Consider the following 23,031-nt stretch of genomic DNA (forward strand, 5'->3'; position numbering starts at 1 on the left):
GGGCAAGTATTATATTATACTAGAGGGTAGGCCCGTGCGATGCATGGCATGACCAACAGTTAGTGTCCTTCATTTTGTTGTGCGTTCGGAGAAAATGTTTATGTATGGACAAAAGATAATTAGCCAAAAGACAATGTAAGAGAAGCCATACAAAACATGATAAGAGCTTATACTATAAGCCGGCCACACAAAATTTAAGGCGTGCATAGCACAGGAAACTTTGTTTGCGGAATCTGTTTAAGAACAAACATGTATGTCAAGTCTAAAAACATACATTACAGGAAAAAAACTAAAGGAGTTCATAAAGCTTCCGGTTTTATTCAATAATTCACGAAATCTTCTGCCGCTAATGCATGGCCATGTAGTCGACGTTCCCCTTAGTAGTTTCTTGTCTACAACAGGTTTAAGGAAGTAAACATAAGCAACGGGTATGAGCTAGTCAAATCAAATATCTATATGCTTATAGGCAAAATATATACCTTTCACCTGGAGCGCTACCCACAGAACCATCTGAATAAGAACCTTCATAAGTAGGGCTGGGAAATAAAAAAAGGAAATGTTAGGCAGAACTTTAACTTGGATGATGTATATATTAGTAGCTCATATGCCATTATTTTGTACTAAAAATTTGATAGAATGTAACTTCGTTCAAGTAGTGACATAGCGACAAATATTCAATTTTGAACATTTACTTAAACACAACACAAATGGATATGATGTGTAAAACGTATATGCTTATAGGCTAAATACATACCTTTCACCTGGAGCGCTACCCACAGAACCATCTGAATCAGAACCTTCATAAGTAGGGCTGTGAAAGAAAGAAAGGAAATGTTAGGCAGAACTTTAACTTGGATGATGTATATATTAGTAGTTCATATTCCATTATTTTGTACTAAAAAGTTGATAGAATGTAACTTCGTTCAAGTAAATTCCCATTTATGAACTGCAGTTCAAGCTCGTTGAAGTTCAATTCATTCCATTTAGCTATTTGGCATGTATAAATAGGGGAAAAAGCATAAACTAATGATTTAACTTAAATATCCAAACGAACAAAGAAGCATAAACAAATTCACTACAAATTTCATCATAATCGACATAAAGAAAGGTAACCTTACGGAATGTGGGAATCTAGTGGTAATGCCCGCGCGTTGCCGACTTGCCGCGGGTAAGTTCCATTACAATGCATTTCAACACTAAAGCGATGGGCTCGTATGCGTTCTCAAATCGAAAAAGCACATATCAAAACCAATGGTGTCGATCGTTTCTATTTTGCAGTTCGGCCACCAATAGGCTGATCACTTCAAAGGATCATGCTTCAGTCCAAATTAATGTTGGTCATTCGGACGAAAATGGTCTATATACTGGTCAATTTTCCACCTTTGCACTCTGCGGTTTCGTGAGAGCCCAGGTTTGTCTTTTTTTTTCAATTTTACAATAAAAATATTATTTTATAATGTTGGAACAGTATATTATTACAATGCTAGTTATAAAACTTTATAGGTTATCTTTTTCATTTTTACCTGTATGGATCAAAACTGTCATCAGATTAAAAGTAATATATTGAAAACATATGTTAGCTCTTGTTTATTATTATTTATTAGTTTACTAGTTTAAGTTCCCGTGTGTTACACGGGTTGTATAAAAGAATTACTTCTTATAAATCTATTGATTTAATAATTTACATATAGATGTAGATGCTACTATCTTCAACGTTTCTATATGTATGCTATTGCCATTGTGTCTTTAAAGATCTTTAAAACTCACAATGATTTAATCGTTTTAAACCACCACATCATGGTTTTTGGATCAAATATCAGTTCTCAAGGCCAGTAGTGAAACTCCTGCTTCAACGTTAGCAAGTATGGCTTGCCGCTTAGATTCACTGTTTTTAGACAAACGAATACCCCATTTTTTATTTCCTATTTATAACATAATATATGAACTCTGTCACAGTATTATAAAAGATAAATAAAACTTGGATAGTTGGATGCATTAATGTACCTTTGTTACATTAATGAAGAATTCCAAAACAATTAAAATGGTCAGAACTTCTCAAGGGACTGAAGTACCAAGTGTCCGCGATCATTCTCTTAATACTTTAAGCACCATTGTTTATGGTGCTTAAAGCAACATTGTCCAATCCCTTAAGCAACATTGTTTCTTGCTGATAAGGCATCATTAGGTGTTTTTGCGTTTGCCGTAACATGTTCAAAAACCACCAAAAAGCAGCCGATCATTTTAAAACTCTATAGTCTATACTACAGGTGTGGAAATTTTCGACATAACATGGAAATAATTAGTTTTTGGGTTGTCATTTAATCTTTTTAATAGGAATAATTAGTTTTGTGACGGGGTTCATATCTTTTATAACATTGTGACAACTTGGTAATTAAGCCCCAAATTAAATATAAAATAAAAAAATAACTGAGACAAAAAGTAAACTAAAAATAAACCAAATTAAAATATTTTTCTTTTGCACAACAGTCCATTTCTTCATTTTCTGCACATGAACTTCCACATTAGCAAGAAATGAATTACACTTCTTAACCAAAATTTCCCATTTCAATGAAAAGTTCTATTTTATGTAGACAGTAGAGAGAGCATACAAAGTCGATTCCTCTGAATAAAATTGAACAAACCCAAAACCCTCAAATCCATTTTGGAGTGTTTGACTTGTTTCTTTCATCACGTCTCAAATCAAATCAATAATTGAAAAAAAATCAAAGAGAAATAATATCAGTGAATCTTTATAATAAAATCAAATTGCAATTCTTCCTATCATCATCATTTTCACCATTGAGGAAAAAAAGCCTAATTCTAGCTTCGTTCTTCCTCTGACTTAAAATAAAAAATCCCTAAAAACGTATAATAAATGCATGAATCATAAATATAATTAAACCTTGAATGAAAAGAACGATCAGTCGGTGCTAATAAATTAAAAATGACAAAGATAATTCTTAAACATTGAAAAGCTACATTAAGAACATAGATCTTTCATGAAATAAGCACAAAACAAACATAAATGTTCAAGACAAAATCGAAATCGTAGAAAGCAAGAGATGAAAGCGGTTGCAAGATTAAATCGCCACTTGGGAAACAAAAAGGAAAGTCTCATTTTTTTAATTTTCGACATTCAAAAAGGAAACGGTTTAGAAAAAAAGGAAAGTCCAATTTCATTAATTTTCGATTTAATTACAGGAGGAGAAAAGAAGCTTGAGTTTTCCCTCCTAAATGCAATTAATGTAGCCTAAGAAGATGCCAAGTGGCGTATAGTTGTTTTGCTTTATTATATAGGATATTATTTATATCTATTTTTTCCATTTAATAAGTATCAGTTTTATAGTTAGTCATAAAGAAATAAACATGATGTTTGTATCATATAATATTCAATTTTGAACATTTACTTAAACACAACACAAATGGATATGTAGTTATGTGGTTCATGGAATTTTGTAAGTCAAAAGTATATATAGAAACTTACATGTACTTTCTGATTGTTTCTTTGAGCTTAACCGGTGTTGGTATTGTCATCACCCCTTTACCCTTCCTAGTCATGGGAGTAGGAGTGGTAGATCCAACGGATTGACAATTGGTTTCGTCTGGGAGCACACGCTTGCAGTTGAAGCTCTCAAAGGCACCATGATGGTAGTATGTGGATGTGTCAACTTGGATGGTTCGGGTGGTGCCCACAAGTGAGTGTAAGCAGTTTGGGAGCGCTGAGATGATACCGTTAGAGTTCTGTATCATGACTGGAGTGAAGCTATCCTGGATGCTTTCGGAATAAACGGTGTAGATATGCGAGAGACCCGATTCCACATTGAGTATAGACTGAGCAGTGGTGCTTGTTAGAATCTGTGCAGTGTCATCGAAGCACACGATGACCGCATTTGCCGTGGAATCGAGCACATCAAGTTCAAGATGGAACCTGTTGAAAGTTTTTTTTTTCAGATGTGAAAGTGTATAAAGGCGTTTGCCAATGCACATAACTATAGAATACCAAAACCGAACCTTGCTCGGGGAAACATAACTGGGTTTTCACAGCCAGCACACCACAGCTCCCCGTGATCACGCGATACACCTTTCATGCATTTTCCTCCTCCACACATAAGTCTGAACCACTCTTCGCTATTATGTACGCCTTTAATCACCACACGATAATTGAACTCAGCATTCTGCATGGATTAGAAGAAACATATTTAATGTATGGATAATAATAATGTCGGGGGAAACAATCGAAATTATAGAAAGTGTTGATACCGTGTGTTTCTTATTTTCTCGACCATGGTGTAATATTTCTTCAAGAGTCGCCAAACTTTCTGAACAGTTAGCAACAGCACTGGTTTTCTTCATGTTGGCAGGTGTCTTCCGATATTCAGTCACAGGTTGCATAATGAAAGGGAGGATGCTTGAATGTGGCTGTGTATTTATAGAGACATGATAAGTAGGCTCTTGGGATGACCTGTGGCAGTTTTCATTTTAATGAAAGTTTAAATGCAAAAATGTTATAGGATCTGAATATGAGAAGTCATCAGGTGTAAAGTTGCTCACACATCTAATTGCATTAATGATAAATAATAATAATAATAATAATAATAATAATAATAATAATAATAATAATAATAATAATAATAAATGATGATAACATATATTTTGATGTTATGGAATCTGAATATGAGAAGTATATATATATATATATATATATATATATATATATATCTATATTATTAAATAAAATGGATGAGTTAATTGGTTTAAATATTATTTGAAAATCGTTTGGTAATTCCTGAAAAAAATGAAAAAAATAAAAAAAAACAATTTTAGCAAAATAAACAAAAACCATTTCATAATTTTTTTAAAATGTTTGATAATATGAACTATGAAGGATGAATAAGTACAAGATACGCTCCGTCTTCTCCGGTATTGATGGTTGCGTGAAATACGACAGAACTTCGGTCAGCATATATTCGGAGCTAATATTGGATGTCCATGTCGATTTTGAAACCGAAGAATGATTACCTGACCACAATAATTCCTAGAATTAACATCAGCTCCATTATCAAGCAGCAATGCAACAATCTAAAACCACAAAACACCAAAACAAACAGCATAACCACAATAATTCCTAGAATTAACGTCAGCTCCATTATCAAGCAATAATGTCCAAGTAATACCGGGTTTCCAATCGCGTCCGTTACATAGAAAATGTTTAGAGCCATACCCATTGTTGTAGATATCTCGGTCTGTGTTACGTTCATCGCGTTTTCTCTAAACGTTCGTGTCACTTAGGCCAACAGCCCGGGTTTGTCGGGTTTGAATAGCTCGAGACGCACACCCTCGGGTGCCCTTCTTTAAACCGCGGCTTTTAAACACATGATAACTCGTTGCTTTTCGGCTTCTGAACTAATCGGGCTTCCATCTATATGTCTGATATAAAATTCCTGAAAAAATGAAAAAAAAACAATTTTAGCAAAATAAACCAAAACCATTTCATAATTTTTTTTTAAAATGTATGATAATATGAACTATGAAGGCTGAATAAGTACCAGATACGCTCCATCTTCTCCGGTATTGATGGTTGCGTGAAATACGACAGAACTTCGGTCAGCATATCTTCGGAGCTAATATTGGATGTCCATGTCGATTTCGAAACAGAAGAATGATTACCTGACCACAATAATTCCTAGAATTAACATCATCTCCATTATCAAGCAGCAATGCAACAATCTAAAACCACAAAACACCAAAAAAAAAAAACAGCATAACCACAATAATTCCTAGAATTTACATCAGCTCCATTATCAAGCAATAATGTCCAAGTAATACCGGGTTTCCAATCGCGTCCGTTACATAGAAAATGTTTAGAGCCATACCCATTGTTGTAGATATCTCGGCCTGTGTTACGTTCATCGCGTTTTCTCTAAACGTTCGTGTCACTTGGGCCAACAGCCCGGGTTTGTTGGGTTTGGATAGCTCGAGACGCACACCCTCGGGTGCCCTTCTTTCAACTGCGGCTTTTAAACACATGATCACTAGTTGCTTTTCGGCTTCTGAACTAATCGGGCTTCCATCTATATGTCTGATACAAAATTCCTGAAAAAATGAAAAAAAAAACCAATTTTAGCAAAATAATCAAAAACCATTTCATAATTTTTTTTAAAATGTATGATAATATGAACTATGAAGGCTGAATAAGTACCAGATACGCTCCGTCTTCTCCGGTATTGATGGTTGCGTGAAATACGACAGAACTTCGGTCAGCATATCTTCGGAGCTAATATTGGATGTCCATGTCGATTTCGAAACCGAAGAATGATTACCTGACCACAATAATTCCTAGAATTAACATCAACTCCATTATCAAGCAGCATTGCAACAATCTAAAACCACAAAACACCAAAAAAAATAGCATAACCACAATAATTCCTAGAATTAACATCAGCTCCATTATCAAGCAATAATGTCCAAGTAATACCGGGTTTCCAATCGCGTCCGTTACATAGAAAATGTTTAGGGCCATACCCATTGTTGTAGATATCTCGGCCTGTGTTACGTTCATCGCGTTTTCTCTAAACGTTCGTGTCACTTGGGCCAACAGCCCGGGTTTGTCGGGTTTGAATAGCTCGAGACACACACCCTCGCGTGCCCTTCTTTCAACCGCGGCTTTTAAACACATGATCACTCGTTGCTTTTCGGCTTCTGAACTAATCGGGCTTCCATCTATATGTCTGATATAAAATTCCTAAAAAAATGAAAAAAAACCAATTTTAGCAAAATAAACAAAAACCATTTCATAATTTTTTTTAAAATGTATGATAATATGAACTATGAAGGCTGAATAAGTACCAGATACGCTCCATCTTCTCCGGTATTGATGGTTGCGTGAAATACGACAGAACTTCGGTCAGCATATCTTCGGAGCTAATATTGGATGTCCATGTCGATTTCGAAACCGAAGAATGATTACCTGACCACAATAATTCCTAGAATTAACATCAGCTCCATTATCAAGCAGCAATGCAACAATCTAAAACCACAAAACACCAAAAAAAACAGCATAAACACCAAATTAAACAATTAAACACAAAATCAACAGCTGAAAAGCGATAAATTCATACATCATTATGGCCTTTAGCAGCGGCAATATATTATGTATGTGTCAAATGACAAAAGTACTTTTAAGAATTATAATCAAACCGAAGTATTACTTTTAAGAGCTTCAAAACAAAGAAAGGTGCTATTTAAAAATAATGCTTAATAATAATAAACTACCAGGCCTGCACATGTGCCTTTATTCATGATTCTTGTAGCGCTATGGTGATTTGGTATTTGGTGAGTGGCCCATGTATAGTTTCGACCCGAATGAGTTACATAATAGCAAGAAACATACATTCCAATGAATGTCTTAAAGGGTCATTTGGTAGTCTATGTAAGTGAAAACCTAAGCCAATTAGACTTCAATGTGAAATTACTAAAAAGCCTTTTATTTAACGTGTTTCTAAATCAACATCACGACTGATTCTTGAATCTATATCCAATATCATGGGTTCATATACTTGAGCATGTGCTCGATGTGCAAGGAAGCAAAGATTCACTTTCGGGCTTGAATGGCCCATGTTAGATAAGCTAATCACCATGGTCCCACGACTAACTGACCATACCATACCCAAAGTTAACTCCATCCATTCCTTGGCCTCCAGATCGAGGAACCGGATACTTAGGTACGTTGAGTTTATACTCAAGTGTGATCGCATCTAAGCAGTGTATTTATCACAACCCACACATAGCATATAAAAGTAGCTTCCATTATTCATATGGGATAATGTATATGAAGACTGCCTAAGTATATTCAAAGTCGTTGATTTTGTTTCAGAAGTTCCTTCATTTTGTCTTTTTTGCTGAAGAGTATCAAAAATGAAAATCAAACACTAATAATTGGCAAGAAAAGAATTACCTACGTTTCAAACCCTCTTCTGGCCTCCCGAGTCCCGAGTGCACCACACCACCGAAGTCTCCATCTCTGGCAGCCGACACCAACCGTTCACCGTGGCTGAACATCCAAAGGAGTTCCCCATTTTCACAGATTATTAACGAATTTTATGAAGAATTGTGGATCGGAGAGCAGATGGTGATATATAGGTGAAATGTGTGCGATTGGAAATTAGGTCAACTGTCAGTGTGTTGAAGACGAAATTTGGGGAATTTGTGGAGGATAATTAGATGATGACAAATTGGTGATTTCCGTGAAAATTCATCGAGAAGGAGTTCATTTGTGGAAGATCGATTCCACTGCTTCAGAGGTTGAGAGTCGATGGCTTTCTCCACAGCTTCCCTAATTTCCATGTTCAAAACCCTAATTAAAAGGAATAAGGTGGATGGAGGCGGACTTATGATTTTAATCAATATTATTTTAAGTACTGCATTTAAAACATCATAAATGTTGATTTTAAAACAGAACATGTAACTAAATTTTAGATTACACTAGAGGGTAGGCCCGTGCGATGCACGGCATGACCAACAGTTAGTGTCCTTTATTTTGTTATGCGTTCGGGGAAAATGTTTATGTATGAGTAAAAGATAATTAGCCAAAAGACAATGTAAGAGAAGCCATACAAAACGTGATAAGAGCTTGTACCATAAGTCGGCCACACAAAATTTAAGGCGTGCATAGCACAGGAAACTTTGTTTGCGGAATCTGTTTAAGAACAAACATGTATGCCAAGTCTAAAAACATACATTACAGGAAAAAAAACTTAAAGGAGTTCATAAAGCTTCCGGTTTTATTCAATATTCACGAAATCTTCTGCCGCTAATGCATGGCCATGTAGTCGACGTTCCGCTTAGTAGTTTCTTGTCTACAACAGGTTTAAGGAAGTAAACATAAGCAACGGGTATGAGCTAGTCAAATCCAATATCTATATGCTTATAGGCAAAATATATACCTTTCACCTGGAGCGCTACCCACAGAACCATCTAAATAAGAACCTTCATAAGTAGGGCTGGGAAATAAAAAAAGGAAATGTTAGGGAGAACTTTAACTTGGATGATGTATATATTAGTAGCTCATATGCCATTATTTTGTACTAAAAATTTGATAGAATGTAACTTCGTTCAAGTAGTGACATAGCGACAAATATTCAATTTTGAACATTTACTTAAACACAACACAAATGGATATGATGTGTAAAACGTATATGCTTATAGGCTAAATACATACCTTTCACCTGGAGCGCTACCCACAGAACCATCTGAATCAGAACCTTCATAAGTAGGGTTGTGAAAGAAAGAAAGGAAATGTTAGGCAGAACTTTAACTTGGATGATGTATATATTAGTAGTTCATATTCCATTATTTTGTACTAAAAAGTTGATAGAATGTAACTCCGTTCAAGTAAATTCCCATTTATGAACTGCAGTTCAAGCTCGTTGAAGTTCAATTCATTCCATTTAGCTATTTGGCATGTATAAATAGGGGGGAAAAGCATAAACTAATGATTTAACTTAAATATCCAAATGAACAAAGAAGCATAAACAAATTCACTACAAATTTCATTATAATCGACATAAAGAAAGGTAACCTTACAGACTGTGGGAATCAAGTGGTAATGCCCGCGCGTTGCCGACTTGCCGCGGGTAAGTTCCATTACAATGCATTTCAACACTAAAGCGATGGGCTCGTATGCGTTCTCAAATCGAAAAAGCACATATCAAAACCAATGGTGTCGATCGTTTCTATTTTGCAGTTCGGCCACCAATAGGCTGATCACTTCAAAGGATCATGCTTTAGTCCAAATTAATGTTGGTCATTCGGACGAAAATGGTCTATATACTGGTCAATTTTCCACCTTTGCACTCTGCGGTCTCGTGAGAGCCCAGGTTTGTCTTTTTTTTTTCAATTTTACAAAAAAAATATTATTTTATAATGTTGGAACAGTATATTATTACAATGCTAGTTATAAAACTTTATGGGTTATCTTTTTCATTTTTACCTTTATGGATCAAAACTGTCATCAGATTAAAAGTAATATATTGAAAACATATGTTAGCTCTTGTTTATTATTATTTATTAGTTTATATTATTTATAACTATTTTTTCATATTTTTTCCATTTAATAAGTATCAGTTTTATAGTTAGTCATAAAGAAATAAACATGATGTTTGTATCATATAATATTCAATTTTGAACATTTACTTAAACACAACACAAATGGATATGTAGTTATGTGGTTCATAGAATTTGGTAAGTCAAAAGTATATATAGAAACTTACATGTACTTTCTGATTGTTTCTTTGAGCTTAACCGGTGTTGGTATTGTCATCACCCCTTTACCCTTCCTAGTCATGGGAGTAGGAGTGGTAGATCCAACGGATTGACAATTGGTTTCGTCTGGGAGCACACGCTTGCAGTTGAAGCTCTCTAAGGCCCCATAATGGTAGTATGTGGATGTGTCAACTTGGATGGTTCGGGTGGTGCCCACAAGTGAGTGTAAGCAGTTTGGGGGCGCTGAGATGCTACCGTTAGAGTTCTGTATCATGACTGGAGTGAAGCTATCCTGGATGCTTTCGGAATAAACGATGTAGATATGCGAGAGACCCGATTCCACATTGAGTATAGACTGAGAAGTGGTGCTTGTTAGAATTTGTGCAGTGTCATCGAAGCACACGATGACCGCATTTGCCGTGGAATCGAGCACATCAAGTTCAAGATGGAACCTGTTGAAAGTTTTTTTTTCAGATGTGAAAGTGTATAAAGGCGTTTGCCAATGCACATAACTATAGAATACCAAAACCGAACCTTGCTCGGGGAAACATAACTGGGTTTCACAGCCAGCACACCACAGCTCCCCGTGATCACGCGATACACCTTTCATGCATTTTCCTCCTCCACACATAAGTTTGAACCACTCTTCGCTATTACGTACGCCTTTAATCACCACACGACAATTGAACTCAGCATTCTGCATGGATTAGAAGAAACATATTTAATGTATGGATAATAATAATGCCGGGGGAAACAATCGAAATTATAGAAATTGTTGATACCGTGTGTTTCTTATTTTCTCGACCATAGTGTAATTTTCTTCAAGAGTCGCCAGCTTTCTGAACAGTTAGCAACAGCAGTGGTTTTCTTCATGTTGGCAGGTGTCTTCCGATATTCAGTCGCAGGTTGCATAATGAAAGGGAGGATGCTTGAATGTGGTTGTGTATTTATAGAGACATGATAAGTAGGCTCTTGGGATGACCTGTGGCAGTTTTCATTTTAATGAAAGTTTAAACGCAAAAATGTTATAGGATCTGAATATGAGAAGTCATCAGGTGTAAAGTTGCTCACACATCTAATTGCATTAATGATAACAAATAATAATAATAATAATAATAATAATAATAATAATAATAATAATAAATGATGATAACATATATTTTGATGTTATGGAATCTGAATATGAGAAGTCTATATATATATATAAATCTATATTATTAAATAAAATGGATGAGTTAATTGGTTAAAATATTATTTGAAAATCGTTTGGTAATTCCTGAAAAAAAAAACAATTTTAGCAAAATAAACAAAAACCATTTCATAATTTTTTTTTTAAATGTATGATAATATGAACTATGAAGGCTGAATAAGTACCAGATACGCTCCGTCTTCTCCGGTATTGATGGTTGCGTGAAATACGACAGAACTTCGGTCAGCATATCTTCGGAGCTAATATTGGATGTCCATGTCGATTTTGAAACCGAATAATGATTACCTGACCACAATAATTCCTAGAATTAACATCAGCTCCATTATCAAGCAGCAATGCAACAATCTAAAACCATAAAACACCAAAACAAACAGCATAACAACAATAATTCCTAGAATTAACGTCAGCTCCATTATCAAGCAATAATGTCCAAGTAATACCGGGTTTCCAATCGCGTCCGTTACATAGAAAATGTTTAGAGCCATACCCATTGTTGTAGATATCTCGGCCTGTGTTACGTTCATCACGTTTTCTCTAAACGTTCGTGTCACTTGGGCCAACAGCCCGGCTTTGTTGGGTTTGAATAGCTCGAGACGCACACCCTCGGGTGCCCTTCTTTCAACCGCAGCTTTTAAACACATGATCACTCGTTGCTTATCGGCTTCTGAACTAATCGGGCTTCCATCTATATGTCTGATATAAAATTCCTGAAAAAATGAAAAAAAAAACCAATTTTAGCAAAATAAACAAAAACCATTTCATAATTTTTTTAAAATGTATGATAATATGAACTATGAAGGCTGAATAAGTACCAGATACGCTCCGTCTTCTCCGGTATTGATGGTTGCGTGAAATACGACATAACTTCGGTCAGCATATCTTCAGAGCTAATATTGGATGTCCATGTCGATTTCAAAACCGAAGAATGATTACCTGACCACAATAATTCCTAGAATTAACATCAGCTCCATTATCAAGCAGCAATGCAACAATCTAAAACCACAAAACACCAAAAAAAACAGCATAACCACAATAATTCCTAGAATTAACATCAGCTCCATTATCAAGCAATAATGTCCAAGTAATACCGGGTTTCCAATCGCGTCCGTTACATAGAAAATGTTTAGAACCATACCCATTGTTGTAGATATCTCGGCCTATGTTACGTTCATCGCGTTTTCTCTAAACGTTCGTGTCACTTGGGCCAACAGCCTGGGTTTGTCGGGTTTGAATAGCTCGAGACGCACACCCTCGGGTACCCTTTTTTCAACCGCGGCTTTTAAACACATGATCACTCATTGCTTTTCGGCTTCTGAACTAATCGGGCTTCCATCTATATGTCTGATATAAAATTCCTAAAAAAATGAAAAAAAAAACAATTTTAGCAAAATAAACAAAAACCATTTCATAATTTTTTTAAAATGTATAATAATATGAACTATGAAGGCTGAATAAGTACCAGATATGCTCCGTCTTCTCCGGTATTGATGGTTGCGTGAAATACGACAGGACTTCGGTCAACATATCTTCGGAGCTAATATTGGATGTCCATGTCGATTTCGAAACCGAAGAATGATTACCTGACCACAATAATTCCTAGAATTAACATCAGCTCCATTATCAAGCAGCAATGCAACAATCTAAAACCACAAAACACCAAAAAAAAACAGCATAAACACCAAATTAAACAATTAAACACAAAATCAACAGCTGAAAAGCGATAAATTCATACATCATTATGGCCTTTAGCAGCGGCAACATATTATATATGTGTCAAATGACAAAATTACTTTTAAGAATTATAATCAAACAGAAGTATTACTTTTAAGAGCTTCAAAACAAAGAAAGGCGCTATTTAAAAATAATGCTTAATAATAATAAACTACCAGGCCTGCACATGTGCCTTTATTCATGATTCTTGTAGCGCTATGGTGATTTGGTATTTGGTGAGTGGCCCATGTATAGTTTCGACCCGAATGAGTTACATAATAGCAAGAAACATACATTCCAATGAATGTCTTAAAGGGTCATTTGGTAGTCTATGTAAGTGAAAACCTAAGCCAATTAGACTTCAATGTGAAATTACTAAAAAGCCTTTTGTTTAACGTGTTTCTGAATCAACATCATGACTGATTCTTGAATCTATATCCAATATCATGGGTTCATATACTTGAGCATGTGCTCGATGTGCAAGGAAGCAAAGATTCACTTTTGGGCTTGAATGGCCCATGTTAGATAAGCTAATCACCATGGTCCCACGACTAACTGACCATACCATACCCAAAGTTAACTCTATCCAGTCCTTGGCCTCCAGATCGAGGAACCGGATACTTAGGTACGTTGAGTTTATACTCAAGTGTGATCGCATCTAAGCAGTGTATTTATCACAACCCACACATAGCATATAAAAGTAGCTTCCATTATTCATATGGGATAATGTATATGAAGACTGCCTAAGTATATTCAAAGTCGTTGATTTTGTTTCAGAAGTTCCTTCATTTTGTCTTTTTTGCTGAAGAGTATCAAAATGAAAATCAAACACTAATAATTGGCAAGAATAGAATTACCTACGTTTCAAACCCTCCTCTGGCCTCCCGAGTCCCGAGCGCACCACACCACCGAAGTCTCCATCTCTGGCAGCCGACACCAACCGTTCACCGTGGCTGAACATCCAAACGAGTTCCCCATTTTCACAGATTATTAGCGAATTTTGTGAAGAATTGTGGATCGGAGAGCAGATGGTGATATATAGGTGAAATGTGTGCGATTGGAAATTAGGTCAACTGTCAGTGTGTTGAAGACGAAATTTGGGGAATTTGTGGAAGATAATTAGATGATGACAAATTGGTGATTTTCGTGAAAATTCATCGAGAAGGAGTTTGTTTGTGGATGATCGATTCCACTGCTTCAGAGGTTGAGAGCCGATGGCTTTCTCCACAGCTTCCCTAATTTCCATGTTCAAAACCCTAATTAAAAGGAATAAGGTGGATGGAGTCGGACTTATGATTTTGTAATATATTATTTTAATCAATATTATTTTAAATACTGCATTTAAAACATCATAAATGTTGATTTTAAAACAGAACATGTAACTAAATTTTAAATTATATATAGACATAGATATTTGCATGTAATATTATCATTTTGTACTTTTAGTATTAATCATGATTCTACAAATAAAAAAATGCATAAATTATAAAGACACATGATAAAAATATTGTATACATGCACCTTTGGGCTTTCTCAAAAGCTAAAAAAATCGTATCATTACAAATAATATAATGACCATATTTCCATAATATAAAATTCCAACAAATTGTTGCATTATGTGTTGTACCCTAAGCATTGGGGGTTTTAAAAAAAAATTGTGATTTTTCTTTTTAACCCAAAAGTTTTAATCATTTGTATTTTAACACTTTTAATTTGTTTAGTTTTAACTCAAAACTTTACATTTTTTGTAATTTAACCCAAAACTTTTTTATTTACAACTTTGGTCCCCATACTTTTTATCTTTCGCAAGTTTTTCGTTTTACGTTTCGTTCTAAATTTTGCGAGCTAATACATCCCGACGTGCATGTGTGGTTCAACGTTTTTCGTCTGTTTTTTCACATTTGACAGGTATAAAATTCCAACAAATTGTTGCATTATGTGTTGTACCCTAAGCATTGGGGGTTTTAAAAAAAAATTGTGATTTTTCTTTTTAACCCAAAAGTTTTAATCATTTGTATTTTAACACTTTTAATTTGTTTAGTTTTAACTCAAAACTTTACATTTTTTGTAATTTAACCCAAAACTTTTTTATTTACAACTTTGGTCCCCATACTTTTTATCTTTCGCAAGTTTTTCGTTTTACGTTTCGTTCTAAATTTTGCGAGCTAATACATCCCGACGTGCATGTGTGGTTCAACGTTTTTCGTCTGTTTTTTCACATTTGACAGGTATGTCGCAATGTGTCTATTTTCCCTCTTTGGCAAGTTCGCTGCAACGGGCGGATCCTACATTGACTTAGTTATTCTTCTCTACGTTATTTTGCAAGTTAACACGGCGCAACGCGCGTGTGTGGTTCAACATTTTTACGTCTATTTTTTCCCATGTAACAACTTCGTCGCAACGCGTGTGTCCTAAATCGACGTAGTTATTTTTTCATGTTATATGTTTCGGTCTTATATTTCCGCATTAACACGCCGCAACTTCAGTGTTGGTGGTCGCTACCAGCGGTGTGCCATTGATGTTATTTGGCATAGTTTTAGGCCCCCACCGCAACGCGGGGTGCTTAATTCTAGTTTAATATATAAATATAAAATAACCATATTTTGAGAAACTATTAACACTGATGCATAAAATTCGATAAATATAACTTTGAACTTAGTAAACAAGAGATGTTAACCACCGTTCGTTTAATTACAACATGATCAATAAATATATATAGACAAAAGATCAAATACAAATATTCTTATCATACATACGTACGAATAGAGTGAACAGGTAAAAAATGCAGTGTCATTTTCGTAATTATTTACTTGTAGAGTAATTATCAAAATTACACTACAAATAATCTTGTAGGATAATTTTATAAAATGTTGTTGTAGGGAAATTTCGATCTTGTAGAGTAATTTTGTGCAGTATCATTATTACTCTACAACTGATCTTGTATGGTAATTTTGATCTTGTGAGGTAATTTTGATCTTGTACGGTAATTTTGTAGAGTATCATAATTACTCTACAAATGATCTTATAGAGTAATTCTGAATTGTATGGTAGAGTATCATAATTACTCTACAAATGATCTTGTAGAGTAATTTTGAATTGTATGTATTTTGATAAACTTACAGAGTAATTTTAATACACTTGTAGAGTAATTTTGATAATTACCATACGAGTAAATAATTACGAAATGCCATAACGTTTTTTTTTTTTAACTTTTTCATGTCTTTTGTACGTTTTGTACGATAAGGCTCTTTATACGTGAACTTTACCCTATATTTTTAGTATGCTATTAAATTCGTTAACATATATAATAAGATTAATGCTAGTGTATCAAATTTCTTATATTTTTAGTGAGTTTGGGCCAGTAGATGTGTCATACCAAGTAGTATGTTATATCAGATTATTTATCTATAAATATTTAATTTGAATTATGATACATTAAATAGATGAACTTAAAATTTTTAGCTACATAAAAATTGATGTAAAACAAACCAAAAGTCATCCAATGAGTGTTAACTTACTAGTAAGTCCTCCGCGTTGTGGCGGGGGCATAGACCATGTCAAGTTGTACTAATGCTACACAACTATCAGTGACCAGCAACACCGGAAAAGCTCGTAAAAACAAAAGAAATAAAAAGGAAGCATACGTAAAATCGTTGAACCACGCATGCCCGTTGCGGCATGTTAATGCGAAGTAATTAGACTGAAATGTAAAAATAGAAAACAATAACTAAGTTAATCTAAGACCATGCACGTTGCGACAAACTTGTCAAACATGGAAAAATAGAGGCGTTGTGATGGTCCTGTCAAACGGGAAAAATAGTCGAAAAAACGTTGAAACCCACACGTACGTTAGGACGTGTTCACTCGCAAAATTAGAACGAAATGTAAAACAAAAACTTTGTAAAAGTTGAAAAATATGGGGATCAAAGTTGAAAATAAAAATGCGTTGGAGTTAAATTGTAAAAGATGAAAAGTATTTGGTTAAAATTAAAAAAAAAACAAAGAGGTTAAAATGCAAAAAATGAAAAAAAAAAAAATTGGGTTAGAAGTGAAAACTCAATTTTTTTTTTTTGAAAAAGTCCTTATGCTTGGAGTATATTCCATGAAGCACAAACATGTTTCTAATTTTTTTTTTTTTTTTTTTTTTTTGGAGAACTCCCTATGCCTAGAGTACATTCCATGAAGCAAAACATGTTTCTAATTTATAATATGGTGATTTGTGATTGTGTGAACAATCCACCATTAACATTTTTTTTGGAAGGAGTAGATCAACTGGTTACCTTGACAGCCTTTAGACGTACTTGCTCAGGTTCGAATCCATCGGCCCGTAATACGGTACCTCCCGATCGGTTTGGCCTAAGCCCCATGCAGGAACCCCACTAACCCGTGATCAAACCCGTGACCTGTGGGTAAATCTTCACACCTCTTACCAGCTGAGCTGGTAGTCATTAGCAATCCACCATTAACTAGTTCATATATAAATGTTATAGTAAAGTAATAATGGATACAATTTAAATTTAAAATAACCTAAATCATACAATTACCTGTAAGACAACTGGTTCAAAAAGACCTGAAATCTCCTCATTAAAAAGTTATTGGATTTTATCACCTTCAACTATTGGCTATTGGCCGCTGCCACCCTCAATTATCACTTTGACGCCCGTCACCCCCAACTTAACACTTAGTGTGTTCTGTCACCACGTTGTTAACTGATAACTAACTTTTGATCATATTATTATAATTTTGGGGGTGTCACAGGGATCTTAGAAAGGTTTTGGGGATCTTTGGACACCCCAAAAAGTATAGTAACAGGATCAAAAGTTAGTGATCAGTTAAAGACATGGTGACATAACACACTAAATGTTAGGTTGGGGGTGGCGGACGTCAAAGTGATAGTTGGGGGTGGCAGCGGCCAATAACCAATAGTTATGGGTGATAAAATCCAATAACCCCTTAAAAACCAAGTATCTCTATCAAATGAGCTAGCCCAACACTAATCCTTAAAAACATGTACTAGAAACACATTATTATTAAGATTATTATTATGCAAATAAAAAAATAATCAGATTTCGAGAAACCATTAACAACTAAAAAAACTGAGTGATCTAGTTGCATAATATTTGTTCACTATAAAACTGGTATGAGTTTAAATTCTTTCAAATACAAACTTAGATGTAAAAAAAATTGTTAAAAGATCATGCATGATATTTGGTAAAAAGTCATCCACACGCCACTTTAAAAATACTACTTTGAATATAAAGTTCAGTTTGAATATTAGCCATGTATTATTATGTCAAGGTCTTTGTAAATTCCTTATAAGATATTAAGCGAATTACAATGTGGTCACGGATAAAGAGGTGTTTTCATAAGAAATATCTCTACATATAATTGATTGTGGGTGAAAGAAAAACTTCATATCCAATTGAATCTATAAAAGGGCAATCCATTATAGTGACCTTATAAGAAATCTTCACTAAGTAACTAGAAAACAAAGTCATAAGCTACTAGTTAGCAGAGTAATCAATATTGATATCATTTACATCCTTATAATAATATAGGGTATGTTTGGTATTGTCACACGGAAAGTCGGGCTGTTACAGGTATGAAATTTTTTGAAGCTTCTAGTTTTAAGCTTTTAAGAAAAAACTTCTACTCAATAAAAAAACATTGTTTGGTTGAAGGAGCTTAAAGCTTTTAGCTTTTAAGAAAAAGCTTTTACTAAAAAAAGTGGGGTGTGGAAGGGGCGTGGGTTAGCGGAGTGGGGTGCCATGTGGACAGAATTTTTTTTTTTGTTTTTTATATTAATCATAGAATTTAATAAAGTAATTTTAAATAATTACAATAAAATAATACATTACAACAAAAAAATCAATCAGTCATCTTCATCTTCATCTTCAATGGAGTCGAATCTAGGAAGTGTCGAAACATGTTCTACCAAATCAGCTCGAAGGTTTGAATTTATTTGTCTTGACTCAATTAGATTTTGGTTTTGCGTTCTCTCTTCGTTACTAATGTCTTCGTCATTTGATTCGGTCTCCTCGCCATAATATTCAAATGTTGCACGCCCTTCATCCTCTAAAATCATATTGTGTAGAATGATGCACGCGTACATCACGTTTCTTATTTGATCTTTTTCATACAATCTACAAGGCATGCTCAAAATGCATCACATTTTCTACAAAACACCAAATGCTCGCTCGACGTCTTTGTGTGCCGCCATCTGAACTTTGTTAAACTTTATTCTTTTAGGATCTAGGGTTCCCTCTCTTGAAAATGATTTCACAAAACAGCCCACTCAAGGTAAATTCCATCAAGAAGATAGTACCCATACTTGTATTCAACGTCATTTACAATAAATGTTCCTTTTGGTCCAACACCATTTATTAAATCATTGAAAAGGGGCGAGTGATGTATAATGTTTATATCGTTATGTGAACCTGGCATACCAAAGAATGCATGCCAGATCCAAAGATCTTGTGATGCAACAGCTTCAAGCATCATAACCGGCATTCCATGATATCCGCTTGTGTGAGAGCCTTGCCATGCAGTTGGACAAAGTTCTCACTCCCATTTCGTACAATCTAAACTACCTATCATCTCGGGGAGACCATGATATTCAGCATGATGTTACAAAGTTGTTGCATATCACTAAGCGTTGGTTTTCTCAAGTATCTTTTTATATATAGTTCAATGATATACGCAAAAAATTGTGAAGGCTTTCCCTAGCCACTCGTGCCGACATTCTTAAATAGCCGTCCATTATGTCGGAACTATGGCCATAAGCCAATTGTCTTAGGGCGGCCGTGACCTTTTGCCACATGGTAAATCCGATCTTATCACGCGCATCCGGTCTTTGTTGGAAATAAGGATAATTATCCTCTAAATCCTTTGACATTCTTAAAAATAAATTTTTACTCATACGAAAACGACGCCTAAACATTTTTTCATCATATGTTGGTTGGGGTGAGAAATAAGCTCTTACCAGAAAATCATTTGTGGTTTCGCGTTCACGAACTATGTACTTCCTCCGTTTGGGTTGGGGTTGAGAAGTCCCTTCATTTGAATCTTTAACAATAGCTTTCATGACCGTCGCCACTGTTGATAATAATATTTCCGCTCCGTCATCGGATGAGGATGACAAAACAAATCTATCATACGAATCGCTTGAACTTGAAGAATCCATTGCATATATATTTTTTGGAGGTTGGTAGTTGTTTTTGAATTTTTTGATAGTAAAAATGGTAAGTATTGTTTGATATATATATAGATTATAAATAAAAGATTTTTTTAAATAGCCGTTGGCCAACAGCTAGCCCAACGATCATATGCCACCAGCCAATACTAGCCAGCCAAGTCAGCTCTGCCCCCGTCCCGCCCCACGCCAGGCTTCAAAGCCACGCTAGCGGGACAACGTCATGACCAACGCTAGTACGGTGTGAGTTAGCCAGCATTACCTAACATCTCTCGCCCCATAAAACGCCCCACTCCCCAAATCCTTATAATTGTTCAAATACATGTATTAGACCACCCATAATGGGTGTGGTTTTGTCAAAATTTTCCACCAAACACGCCCAATATTGCCGCACCCCCACCCCCTGGGGCGTGTTTTGGCGTTTTTTGCGAAAAAAACTTGTCCAGCGTGATTTAAAACACGCAAAAATTGCAAATTGTTGGCGAATCAGATAACACCATGTGGGTTTAAAGAGATAGAGATGGAGATATCCAGAATTTTTGCCGGATTCGAGTGGATTTGAGCTTTGTGGTCTGCCGGATTTCTTGCCGGATTTTTTGCCAGTCAAACGAAGAAGAAGGGTTGGGAGGCGGGTGGTTTTAGTTTAAGTTTAAAAATGGCAAATTAGGCCCCTGTGATTTTAGTTTTCAGTCTAAAAATGGCAAATTAAGCCTCAGTGGTTGTAACACCCGTTCTTATAATTCAAGGTTTAACGTATATTTTACGAAAACAAACATGTAATTAAGATTACATATACATTGGAAATATGGGTTTATTAAAACTTTTCGCAAATCAAAAGTTAATTGACATAACGTAATCAGATTCGTCATTTAAAATTTATGACGAGGCCAAGTGCGGAAGCATGTGTCTTATTCGTGTTCGGTTCTTCGTTAAGCTTGATCTTCTTCCGGCATCCACAAAGTACCTACATTTCATAAAGACATGAAATGCTTTAGTCATACGGGATTTAAAACGTATCTAAACGAGTCCGGGAAACAAAACTAATCAAAAATACATTTTTGTACAGGGTCCACCGTAAATTACGGTGGACACCGCAATTTACGGTAGCCCTGTTATAACATACCACCACCGTAAGGCAGTGGAGAACTGCCGTAAAGAATTCAGCCTCCACCGTAACTTACGGTACCCACCGTAAGTTACAGTGGCCCCTGCATCGGCTTCTTCCATTTCGCCGTTTATTGACACGAAAACTACCGTATCTTTCAAACCGTTTGTCCGTTTGACCTACCGTTTCTTCCTACGTGTTTGTAATTTGATTCTCCATCATATGGAGTTAAAATCCGACATTTGGCTTAACAAAATTTAAGACTTTTAAGTCTTCGGCTTATTACCCGTTTTGCCAACTTTTGACCCATTCGTGATTTCATCATCAAACATGGTTATGGCCCTTGTTTCTTCTATAAAACATATTATTATAATTATTTCCTATTATACAAGGTTCAATTCACGGGTCATTACACATTCATAACCCGTTTCGCTAAAACTTCCATTTTGACCCATTAAGGGTATTTACTCATTTTGTCTAGAACTTGTACCCTTTTCTTTTTGTCACCACAAAATTACATATCGAATTAACTACAATTATTCCACCACAACTATTTTGTGGTGGATATATCATAACGAACCCCCTTTTCCCTATCTTACCCATCGGTTGATCATTTTACGCAATTGACCACTTTTGAGCATTTGACCCGCGGATGTGCATTCCTATGACCTTTATTCATGTCTAATGATCCCATAATCTTAATGTAAGTTTCTAAACAACTCCTATGGGTCGTTTACCCAATATACCATTCAAGGTATTTTGGTCAACTTTAGTCCCTCACTATACGACGAAGGACTTTCGCTAAATATCTGACCAATTTGTATGTTTAACTAAAAGCTTAATTGTACATACCTGGCTCGGGTCAAAGTATTGACCCATTACATAACTTTTGCTTTAAATCCTTTTTGTTAAAGCGATGCAAGCTTATGTTATTTCCTGTGATTACAAAACTCAACAAGTGATTGTCAAATGTTATTGTCAAATGGTGTTAACAACACCATTTGACCCATTTAGTCTAACCGACTATTTGTCCATATGAGATGGTATTTAATTACCATTTCATCCCCTTTACCCTTTTTAGGTTTTCCTTTGAAGTTGTTTCACTCAAGCCGTTTTTATTTATTTGTCACTACATGACTAATTTACCATTTTATTCCTTTTACTATCGTCATGATTTCATACCATTTTCCATCATTCCGACTCTCATTGAATCAAGTCGAAATATCATGTACCAACCATTTAGTAGCATCCATATTAATACCTGAAATTAGTAACTTCGCAAATAATGTAAAAGGGGCGTAAGTTATACTTACCTCTCATCCGGTTTATGCTTCACTTCTCTTTATTGATTCGTTTGACCCGTTTCGTCCTCAAGCTTCCACCTAGCTCGTTTAGCGTCAAACTAACATCATCATTCACAAGGTGGTTAGATTAGTCATTAACCAATACGACTATTCCACCTTACTCATTTTCTATGTCTAAATCATCATTCGACTTCACCATTGATTAATTTAACTTTCTTCTAGTTAACTACCTCTAATCATATGATGTGTG

General features: G+C 35.2%; 2 protein-coding genes across 4 annotated transcripts; both read right to left on the reverse strand.

The window, feature by feature from the left end:
• Nucleotides 1-204: 204 nt before the first annotated feature.
• Nucleotides 205-4,128, reverse strand: LOC118490176. Of its 2 annotated transcripts, XM_035987521.1 has the most exons (5): nucleotides 4,012-4,128; nucleotides 3,485-3,928; nucleotides 755-811; nucleotides 480-536; nucleotides 205-392 (listed from the first exon to the last, which is right to left on the reverse strand). In XM_035987521.1, exons 1-5 carry the CDS (start codon nucleotides 4,107-4,109, stop codon nucleotides 347-349), a joined length of 702 nt encoding a protein of 233 aa, XP_035843414.1. In that variant the 5' UTR covers nucleotides 4,110-4,128; the 3' UTR covers nucleotides 205-346. The 2 variants fall into 2 exon arrangements, with proteins under 2 accessions (XP_035843414.1, XP_035843415.1); XM_035987522.1 differs by lacking the exon at nucleotides 480-536.
• Nucleotides 4,129-5,226: 1,098 nt separating this feature from the next.
• On the reverse strand, nucleotides 5,227-12,038 carry LOC110929204 (ACT domain-containing protein ACR8-like). Of its 2 annotated transcripts, XM_035987524.1 has the most exons (5): nucleotides 11,958-12,038; nucleotides 6,847-6,967; nucleotides 6,523-6,742; nucleotides 6,200-6,320; nucleotides 5,227-5,441 (listed from the first exon to the last, which is right to left on the reverse strand). In XM_035987524.1, the coding sequence occupies exons 3-5, from the start codon at nucleotides 6,674-6,676 to the stop codon at nucleotides 5,420-5,422; spliced, it is 297 nt and encodes a 98-aa protein (XP_035843417.1). In that variant the 5' UTR covers nucleotides 6,677-6,742; nucleotides 6,847-6,967; nucleotides 11,958-12,038; the 3' UTR covers nucleotides 5,227-5,419. The 2 variants fall into 2 exon arrangements, with proteins under 2 accessions (XP_035843417.1, XP_035843416.1); XM_035987523.1 differs by lacking the exons at nucleotides 6,847-6,967; nucleotides 11,958-12,038 and adding an exon at nucleotides 11,635-11,739 and having other exon boundaries at nucleotides 5,231-5,441.
• Nucleotides 12,039-23,031: the final 10,993 nt, after the last annotated feature.

The sequence above is a fragment of the Helianthus annuus genome, chromosome 3 (assembly GCF_002127325.2).
Source record: "Helianthus annuus cultivar XRQ/B chromosome 3, HanXRQr2.0-SUNRISE, whole genome shotgun sequence".
Lineage (NCBI taxonomy): Eukaryota > Viridiplantae > Streptophyta > Magnoliopsida > Asterales > Asteraceae > Helianthus > Helianthus annuus.